Genomic DNA, 10907 nt, shown 5'->3' with positions numbered 1-10907 from the left:
CAATCTTATCATGTGAATATGAATGGGAAAGCCACCACAGTAGTTCCTTCTGTAGGTTTGGGCTTGCAATAATTAAGGAAATAAGCTAAGATTCTTTCCCTTTTGCTCACATAGTGAACAAAATTTCACTATGAGATTTTCAGCAATTTAAGGGGGTAACCAGGGAGGAATACATCCATTCTTCATATAACCCTGACACGCCGTGAAGCCAGAAACGCTATCACATTAGTGCCTTCATGGAAGGGCTAATAAATAAGCAACATCCACTTCTCTTGCAAAAAATCTGCGTGACATTTCAAGACTTCCATACTTTATTTTTTTTTAAAACAGAGGACTGGTATGTCAATCGCCTATTCATTGGTATATCAATGTATAACTCATCATAAAAACAAACTGACATTCGGAGAGAAAACAATGAAAATCCTACAAACTGGCCTTTAAAACCTTCACAACACTTATGGCTGAATCTATGCACCCGTCTAAATTGGAATGAACAAATCCATCACCTCCACAGATGAGAAAAGGTTTTGCGTGAAGAGTAATTTGTCCTGGACTTCCAGAGAAAGCTTCTGTAACCTGTAATAGAATACATACAAGAATGAGAAGCTACTAATTACACTTAGTAGTGTAAAATTCAGGTAAGAGGTATTTCAAGAAAATATAGTAGCTGTAAGTAATAGCTTCAGTTTTAATGATGTCTATGAGAACAAATATCTCATGCTTCATGTTTTGCCATGCTTTGGGCATTGTGCAGGCCAAGAACAGCAAGTAGATAATCTTGGCTAATTAAAATAAAGCTAAATTGTGTCATTTAATATAGTATGGTTAATATAGTGAAGTATTAATAAAGTACTTTACTTATAAAATAAAGCAAGTTTTAATGTTGTAAACAAAGATCATAACCAAATGCATAGAATACAATAAAAGAAAACAACAATAAAGGAAAATGTGTCAATAAAAAGAACAATACATACAACTAGATTAAAACAAGATAAAGCCAGGGCTGTGATAAAGAACCTAAAAAATAATTTTTGAGTGTAAATGATGACAAAGCAGCAAGCTACTATCATTTGGAAATAAATCTGCAAGAAGATAATTCAACCATTCGAGATCCAAGCCCTTGAATTAACCTACCATCAATAATTTGATCCTAATCTTATTCTAAGTGGCAGTGACAAGCATAGTGAATAATGTCTCCACCTAACTAGCCCACAAGGACAGAGTCACTGTGCAACAGGAGGCTTACAAAATCTTCCTTCCCATTAGCCACAGGTGTGGCCTGCAAGTGAAGGGATGGAAATACCTTTCTCAGCAGGATGTTGGTAATATTAAGCAGATACAGTGAGAAAGTTCTATATGTTTTTATAGTGATGAAACCAAGATGAAACTTTGGATAGCTGTACTGTAATAGTAACTTAATCAGCATCCCTTTCAAAAACCTATCTTTAACATTTTCTTTGTCCCAAGAGCTGAATTCCCCCAACAGGGTACAGAATACATTTGTAGGACGGGCAACAAAAGTTTGACTTATTGGTTCCTAGTTGTGGTATTGGAGGAAATAATATTTGGTGAATGTCTAACTGGAGAATGGACTTTCTTCATTTCCAGAATTCTATGAACTCTTCTATGAACTGCTAGGAAACACTGACAAGGCTTTAGGATTTCACTAGTCCATTGGCCAGCAAGCAGCACAAGGCATAGCTTGGCCATTGAAGCTCATTTATCCTTGGGAGGTGTGTTCTACAATGGTCTAACTTTGGCAGGAAGTTTTGTAATGGCCTTCAGCTGTTTTTCTTGGAGAACTAGTTATGCAAAATAGATTAACCGTCTGAGCACCAGTGCTACCATGACTTGACTAACTTGATTGAGTTAGGCATGACTGGTTCCATTTGGGTTAAATTTGGAGGGGGGTAAATTGTAAGGATAAGTGGGAATGACCTTGGGAGACCAGGTAAAGAGATACTGTCTAGGAAACAGTCAGAAAAGAGGAAGCATAGCCCACAGTTGTATAGTAGGTGGAGCAAGAGGCTGGGGGTGGGGGGAGCTCTCCCTAAGTTATTGGGCTGCAAAAGTGATAAGTGGAAGAATTATATTTTCAGATTTGCAAAATTGATATCAACCTTACCAGATAAATCAGACAGGAAACATGACCAGATAAGCTAATTCTATTTTATTTTGAAGCTATGTTAACAAAATCTTACAAGTCCGAAAGTACTGTTCTTCTGCCATCACTTTTGCAGCCTGATAACTTGGGGTGGGGAGTGTCCTTTGTGAGCTCTTGCTCCACCCACTATGCAGTTGTGGGCTATGCTCCCTCTTATCCGGTAGCATCTCCCTAGGCAGCATCTCTTTGCCTGGTCTCCCAGGGTCATTCCTACATACCATTGCATAAATTGACCTCTTTGGTGTTCCCACAATATATTAACTCCCTCATTAATCCAGGGAGCACAGGTCCTTGGAGTCCTAATTTGGTTGGATGTCAGAAAATCTTTTGTGAAGATAATATCTTATTACATTACAACTTGATGAATTTTCCTGAATGTATCTGCCTCTTCCAAGTCACTTAACAAAAAGACAGAGGGAAGTGAGTGCTTTTTAGAAAAATATAGGACCATGTCAATAATTTTGTAAGCCCAGAAATCGGTCTCCATTTCTCCCTCCCCATTTGCTTTATTCCCACTGTGCAAAGTTGTACATTCAGCATTATTTAAGAAAGAAATTGGGGAGGGGGAAGGGGAAGAAGCAATAGGAAGGAACAGTGGCAGCAAAGAACATGTTGTAATCCACAAGAAGGGGAAGTACAGAGTCCAAACTCAAAAGGACGTACATCCTTTACTTTGTAACTCACACTAAAAGAATGGTCTAAATAATGAGAAATGGCACTGCCTTATTCCAAGCAAAATAGACGTGTGACATGTTTTTTTTTTCTTTGAATTAATTTTGCTGGGAAAGGAGGGGAGCAGATTCCTTTCAGCATCAACTGGCCTGTTTATAGAAGGAAGAGTACAGTATAAATAAAAAAGAACATAGATGGCCATTATTGCTGATGCAACTGGAAATAGCTATTTACATGTTTACAGATATGGAATTTGGGCTTTTAAAGAGGACAGATCCACAGATTAATGTCAACAGGGCAAAAGCGTTGACGATCTCTTATCAAAGGCACTGAAAGAGATCAAAGGAGTGATAAGCAAATAGTTTATCTCTCACTAGGCGGATGCTTACCAAATAGTGGGAATGTTACAGAAATCTCTCCAGCAAAATTGACTGCAGCTGAAAGGGCAGGCAAACACCAACCCAATAATCCTTTCCCTTAACGTCAGCTTTCCTTATACCACTCTGTCCCTTTGCTGCTCAAGTGTAGCATAACAGTCTCTTCTGCCCCTTTTTTGTGGGTAAGCAAACATTGCAAATAACTCCATCAATCAAATGGGAATCATCTTAGATATAAACATTCAAACCCAAAAGCAAAGCAACAGATTTACTTTACTTTATCCAATCTCGCACTGATTTTCTTCTAATCTTTCCAAGCTCATGCAGCTGTGCGCAGCCTATGTCTTTCATTTTTTCCAGGCTGCTTCCCACCGTAGCTCTGTTGACTGACCCTTTTGTCTACTCACAACAGCGGTGTCCATTTCCTGTTTCCTCTGGTTCTATTTAGACCAGTGGTCCCCAACCTTTATGGTTTGGTGGCCTGGTGGGTTGGGGGGAAAGAGGAACCAGCCTGCAGAAGCGGCAGGCTGGCATGTGCAAGTTGAGCTGCGCAAGTCTGGCCAGCCGCTTGTGTGGCCTAGTTCAGAACAGACCACAGCCTGGTAGTGGCCTGTAGGTTGGGAACATTTGACTTAGACCAGGGGTCTGCAACCTTAAATACTCAAAGAGCCATTTGGACCCGTTTCCCACAGAAAAGAAAACACAGGGAGCCACAAAACCTGGTGCTGGTGCTATCGCTGACTATTGGGGGTGAATCTCTGCCCCCCACAGAGAGGGCTCGCAATCTGGGTGACCTCCTGGACGCACGGCTGTCTTTAAAAGAGAATATGACGGCCGTGGCCAGGGGGGCTTTTTATCAGGTTCGCCTGATTCGCCAGTTGCAGCCCTTTCTGGACCGGGACACCTTGCGCACGGTCACTCACGTCCTTGTCACCTCCTGGCTGGACTATTGTAATGCTCTCTACATGGGGCTCCCCTTGAAGAGGACTCGGAGGCTCCAGCTGGTCCAGAATGCGGTTGCATGGGTGGTTATGGGTGCAACCCGTTGTGCCCACGTGACACCCCTCCTGTGCAAGCTGCACTGGCTCCCAGTGGTCTTCCGGGTGCGATTCAAGGTGTTGGTTACCACCTTTAAAGCGCTCCATGGCATAGGACCTGGGTACCTTCGAGACTGACTTCTGCCACCAACAGCTCCCACCGGCCAGTTCGCTCCCTCAGGGAGTCATCAGCCAAGTTATGTCGGCTGGTGACACCCAGGGGGAGGGCCTTCTCTGTGGGAGCCCCTGCCCTGTGGAATAAACTGCCCCCGGAAATGCGTAAGATCTCCGATCTCCATGTATTTTGCTGTGCCCTCAAGACCCTGCTGTTCTGCCAAGCTGGGTTATCAATATAATGATTTTTAAATTGAGTGTCTAAAATTTTTGGAGTTTTAAATCTGAGCCAAAATTATGTAATAATTTTAATTATTTTTAACTGATGTCTGTCTTTGTGCTTTTAATAGGCTGTACACCGCCCTGAGTCCTTCGGGAGAAGGGCGGTATAGAAATTTATTTATTTATTTATTTATTTATTTATTTATTTATTTATTTATTTATTTATTTATTTATTTATTTATTTATTTATTTATTTATTTATTTATTATTTATTTATACTTACATATCCTGCCTCATGCATTGCTTATTCTGTACAGTTCTCCTCTCTCTTTTCCAAAATCTCACTGACTCCATCCAACCACAACTTTTTTTAGACATCCCCTTTCTTTCAACTCATTTCAACTTCCTCCACATAGTATTTGTTTTGCAATGTGATTTTCGCTCATTTTCTCTAATCAGAGAAACCAGAGTTTCCCAACCTTTCCGGCTCTGCGTATCAGATTGGGGGGAGGGGTAGGAAGAAGATGGTTCCACGTGAATGGCAGGGAAATGTGTGCACAACTCCATTTGCACAAGCGGTATATACTTGTGCCCACTTGTGCAAATAGAGAGTGCACACATACTTGCCCACTGCTTGCGCAAGTGAGGATGCCCATGTGTGCATGCTCACCTGCCACTTCCACTGCCTGGTTTTGAACGGTTCACAGCCCAGAGGTGGGCCATGGCCTGGGTGTTGGGGACCCCTGATCTAAACCACTGCAGATCCTTGTTTTATACTAATCACTGTTGCATTCAGTCGATATCCATGCATCATCCATTCATTCTTAGCTCAACGTGACTTAAATCCAATAAATGTAGTGTTGCTTTCTACAACCTCAAAAAGTATATTTTTTCCTTATGGAAACAATCATATTACGTCCTTCCCTACTCCATCTGCTTTTTTTCCTATAATAAAAACCCAAATTCTTCCTTTTGTAGAACCTTGTTCTGACATCCCTTCCTATATCCTTAATAGTCAAATGCCTTGAAACAGACCCAGAACTCCAGATAAAGTCTAATCAATGAAGATTAATTCGGTATTCTTACTTCTTCTGACTTGGAAAACATGATTCTACTATTGAAGGCTGCAATTACATTTTCTTTTGCAACCATATCATGCTTTAATGTTCAGCTTGTGGTAGACCTACAATCCTGCTTACATATACAACGATCAGGTTAGGTATCCTCCATCCTATGCTTACTTCTCTTTTTGTGTATGTGTGCACACTTAAGTTCGGAACTCTGTGTTGTGAAGTTTAGCCCACCACTGGCAAAATAATGATATCTCATTTTGTAAATAACTTGTCTTCTTAGTTCTGCTTTACTTTTGGAACTTTTGGACTATGTTTGAATTTGGGGAAAAAAAGACATAACTTGACATTTATAATTTCTATTAATATGAAGAAGGGCTGTCAATAATATTTGTTGCTACTACTGTTTATAAGTCGTCACTGACTTCTATGACATGAACAGAACTTTCCCTATTCCTCTGAGTGTTGCTTTTCACATAACTCTTCATTCTTATCAGATTCTGGGAAGAGCTGGCAGCAGCCACAAGAACCTGGGGCTTCCTTTGTTGCTAAAAGGAGAAATGGTAAAGTCTCCCTCGGGTTGGTCTTAGCTCCAGATGACTTCTTGTTCTCTTGGTAACAATTCATTAGTGATTTGCTAGAGTAATTGTCTTCTCTTAAGAAGGGTGACTCCCATTGTTCCTTACGGTGTAGACTCCAGTCAAAATAATAACCAACTCCAATTCATTTAACATTTCAAGATCAGTCAGGATTGGCTACGTGCTGATGAATCAGCCGGTTTGTTAAAGGAAGAGATTTTCCATTTCAATAGTCAAAAGGTTTGGATGCTTCTCTTTCAAACAGAAAAGGTGTGTCTGAGGGCCAAAGGATAAAAAAAGGCAAGATCTTAAGAGAATTGTGTTGATTAGCAACAGCAGCAGAATTTTACAATAGTTATTATTACAGAAGGCAGAATCAATTATAAAACTATAAACATATTTTAGTTGTTATTTAGGTTATTGCCCTAGTACAATTCACTATTCATTCTTATTACTCTAATGCCAGAACACAATGAGGTTCAAGCCCATCATCACCACAGAGGTACCCTAGGTGCCTAGGCCAATTTTTCTCTCCTAACCTAACCTACCCCACAGAATTGTTGTTGCTGGGTGGAAAAAATAGTAGTAGGAGGAATGCTCCTGAATGAAAAGTAGGATATACATCTAATATATACACAAAATGCTACAGGATTATTATCTTCAACCATGCATTGAAATTAAAGACATATACGTATTTGTGATCTCTTAGGCTGCAATTAGCTTTAGACACATTATGCAAAGTTGTCTAGGCCTAGGGAAGGTTGAGAAAAGTAGAAGTAAAGAGAAGAAGAAGACAATCAGCATCATGGTGGATACTTGGAGAAGTGTTCCAATATTTGAGGGGCTGCCACAACCTATTTTCCAAAGCACCAAAATACAGGACTAGAAGCAATCAATGAAAACTAATCAAGGAGAGAATCAACCTAGAACTAAGGAGAAATTTCCTGACAGTGAGAACAATTAACCAGTGGAATAGGCTGCCTTCAAAAGTTGTGGGTGCTCCATCATTGGAGATTAAGAAAAGATTGGACAGCCATTTGTCCAGAATAGTTTAGGTTCTCCTGCTTAGGCAGGGGATTGGACTAGAAGACCTCCAAGGTCCCTTCCAACTCTGTTTTTTTTTGTTGTTGTTGTTAAATTCAGTTATAATAGTAATGGGTGCATCGTTGGAAGACCCGAAAGACCAATTTAGGGACAGATTGTTATGGAGAAAATCTATGTGGTCTCTATGAGTTGACACTAACTTGATGGCACAAAATCAATCAATCAATCAATCAATCAATCAATCAATCAATCATCTCTGAAATTCTGAGAAAGACTTGCATAGCGTGGCACAAAATTCCAAGATCTTGAGACCTTTTCACATGTTCAACATTCTAACAGCTGGATTCCCCCACTAAATCAGCTAGTCCTGAGTCCATGACAAGCCAGCGTATTTACTCCCAACTACATGGATGATTTGCACTGCCCAAGTGACTGAAGCATTCACTTTTGGCCAAAGAAAGAGTAGACTACAATGGGTGTTGTTATTTGCTTAAATGTAAAAAAGTAGACACTGCATTACATTGTTGAGATCATTTGAATCCTGGATGTAGAAATCAACTTTTTTCATTCTTGCTGTCATTTGGACAATTTTTTTTTATGCCCTTCTCATTAGCTGCACATCTTTTTTTTTTTAAAAAAAAAACAATCACTATCCACACACAAACATGCACTGTGACTACAACTTTAATTAAATTTAAAGATGTTTGAAGCAGCGTTAACTCAGCTGTCCCCCACATGAAGCACATGTTTTGCCTGCAGAAGATTCTAGGTTCAGTTGTGCTAGTTCTAAAACAGATTGGTGAAGTTCTGAGAAAAAAAAACACATGCAGGTCTGCTGACAGTGTGGGAAGAATTCAGTGTGGGCAGGACTAAGCTATAAGGGCTAAAAATATGACATTCAAGAAACACTTATTAGATTGCAGTTTAGGTCTATGTAAAAGCAATGATGAGCAATCCTTGCTGTGTCTATATTTTAACATCTCTGCTGTGTGAGTTGCAGTGGTTAATGTTTGGTTTCCAGGTGCAATTCAAGGTGCTCATTATTATATATGGCAAAGGGCACATATATCTGAAGGACTGACTATTCTTGTAATGTCTGTCTATTTTATGCAATCCCATACAGTTTGTTAGCTGTGGGCCGCACCAATTAAGCAATTATTTAGTGGGACTGAGAAGATAGATGGATATTCTCAGTTGTGGAATCTACTGTTAGAAATAATATTCTTTTGGCGATATATTGTCTATCTTCAAGCACTATTTAAAAAAAACTTACTTTTTTGAGGACCTTGGGTTAGATATATGGAAGAGCTCTCATAATTGTAGGGAATTTGGATGTTTTCTTTTTTGCTTCTAGAACGGTCATAATTTGTATTGCTAGAGTCATTTTATATTTATTGCTGTTACAATTTTGTAAAGCTGTTCAGAGTTGTCTAGATTGGGGCAGCCAAACCAAAAAAATAAAATAAAATAAACAAATAAATAAAATATCAATTGAACTATCCACTAGGTTACCAGGGTTTTCTTCCTGGTTAGTTATATATAGTAACACATTTTTCAAAGTATTTGTGAAGTTAGGAGGGTTCCTTCAAGTCATTTTTTGAATCCTAGCAACTGCTGGGTTAGCCTGTGCACTGTTCTTGGCAAGATTTTTCAGAAGTGGTTTGCCATTGCTCCTTTCCTAGGGCTAAGAGAAAGTGATTGGCCTAAGGTCACTCAGCTGGCTTTGTACTCAAGGCAGGACTAGACTTCATAGTCTCCCAGTGACTAGTCTGATGCATTAACCACTATCCGAAACTGGCTGTGAAATTAGGGTCACACTTATTAAAATTGAATTGCATTTCCCACCTAGTTGATTGCTCATCCAGTTTAAAGAGATCCTTCCAAAGCTCTTGATAGATACTATTAATTTTCTCTTCTCTTAAATATATGGTATCATTGACACCTTAGCCAGTTTACTGCATGTCCCGAATTCAAGAAAATTTATGAACAGAACCTTCAGGGACTCCCATTTCATTTTTTCTTCCCCTGACAAAAATGCCCATTCTGTTTTTAACCAGTCAGTGATCCATTGAAGAAAAAGTCTTCTTAGATCATGGCTTTTAAATTTAGTCAATAACTTTTGGCAGGAACTTTGTCAGGGAATTTTTGAAAATCCAAACACACAGTATTGAGACTGTCACATCCATCCTAGATGCCTGCTGATATTCAAATATCTTCAGGCGGAGGCGGGATTTATTTTTGTAGAATTCATACTGATTTTCCTTCAGCAAAGCTTATTCCTCTATATGCTTAGTTATTTTTTCTTTGATGACCTTTTCCAAAAGACTTTAAGCTGACCACTCTATCATTTCTCAAGTCTCCTCTTGGTCCCTATTTGTTCAAATAGCTTCTTTCCAATCCTATTTCATTGAGGCCAATTTGAAGGACAAGTTATATAGCTTTGCTAAGTGGTCAGCAATTTCAAATTTCTGATGAGTACACCCTTTTTATGTTTGTAAATTCGTATTTTATTTCTAGAGATGATCATTCTATTTGTTTTTGAAACTGTACGCTTTTCCAGAACAAAATACTAATTACAGGTAGACCTCGACTATTCAAAAACATGACAGCTCTGAAAAAAGTGATTTACAATTAGTCCACACACTTAATGATCACTGTAGCATCCCCATGGTCATGTGATCAAAATTTGGTTGTTGGCAACTGACGTGTATTTAGGATGGTTGCAGCATCCCAGGGTGAAGTGATCACCCTTTGTGACCTCAGGGGGCGTCTGACAAGAAAAATCATTGGGGGAAACCAGATTCATTTAATGATTCTAAGACTCACTTAATGACCATGGCAAAAAGATCTGGCCATGACTCAACAACTCTATTGCTTAGCAATGGAACTTTGGGTCCCAATTTTAAGTTGTAAGTCAAGGACTACCTGTACCACCAAATAGTTCACCTGCTCATTTTAAGGTAATTTGCTTTACTTGCTGTAGTAACACTAAATTCAGACTCAGTAGGTATTTAGCTACAATACTAAAGGCTTTTCCCCACCTGGTTGTGCACTTATCCTTGGGTTGGTAGAATATGATATTACTCTTATTTCAAGACACTGCAGTTATTTGACTTGCCTCTGAGGTAACGGGAAGACAAAGCAACAGGTTTGACCCTCTTAAGACAGTGTCTGAAAAAGACAGAGAATTCATATTTAATTACCTACACTATTAAGTATGACTTAAGTCTCCTGCCCTCCTGGGCTGGGACAAGATGAAGCTACTGATGTGGTGATAAAAGAAATTGTCAGGGTATATTCCTCTTGGGGTTAGGTGGGGAAAAACCCTGGGTTACACCAAGAGGGCAAGTGGTTTATTATCTTGTGAGGCTTTTTTTAAAAAAAACACAAAATAACAGTATGAACTTTAAATCATGGCTGTTATTCAGAATTGTCTCTCTTTAAAGAACAAGTCTTTATGATTTCCAGTTTTTAGGACAGAGACAGGAGGAAGAAACTAGAGTGGTAAGCCTGACATCTGTAATTCAGTTGCAAGGAGTCTTTGATCCAGAAGAGACAAAGCAAAACTAAACAAATGCAAAAAAAGTCTAAAGAGGATATTTTCTTCACTTTCTATCTGGTATTTTTTT

General features: G+C 39.2%; 1 protein-coding gene across 4 annotated transcripts in view; it reads right to left on the bottom strand.

Annotated features, from left to right (window-relative positions):
- Positions 1–293: 293 nt before the first annotated feature.
- Positions 294–10907, bottom strand: part of RNLS (renalase, FAD dependent amine oxidase) — a 138931-nt gene continuing 128317 nt past the window's right edge. For all 4 annotated transcript variants that reach the window (XM_034425937.2, XM_034425940.2, XM_034425939.2 and 1 more), the window contains one exon: positions 294–576. In XM_034425937.2, the coding sequence (XP_034281828.1) occupies positions 424–576 (153 nt within the window). In that variant the 3' untranslated portion in view covers positions 294–423. The remainder of the gene's footprint in view (positions 577–10907) is intronic.

This window comes from Pantherophis guttatus, chromosome 6 (genome assembly GCF_059756535.1).
Source record: "Pantherophis guttatus breed Tessera chromosome 6, ASM5975653v1, whole genome shotgun sequence".
Taxonomy (NCBI): domain Eukaryota; kingdom Metazoa; phylum Chordata; class Lepidosauria; order Squamata; family Colubridae; genus Pantherophis; species Pantherophis guttatus.
The sequence above is the reverse complement of the archived record's forward strand: the minus strand, read 5'-3'. Positions and strand labels throughout refer to the sequence as shown.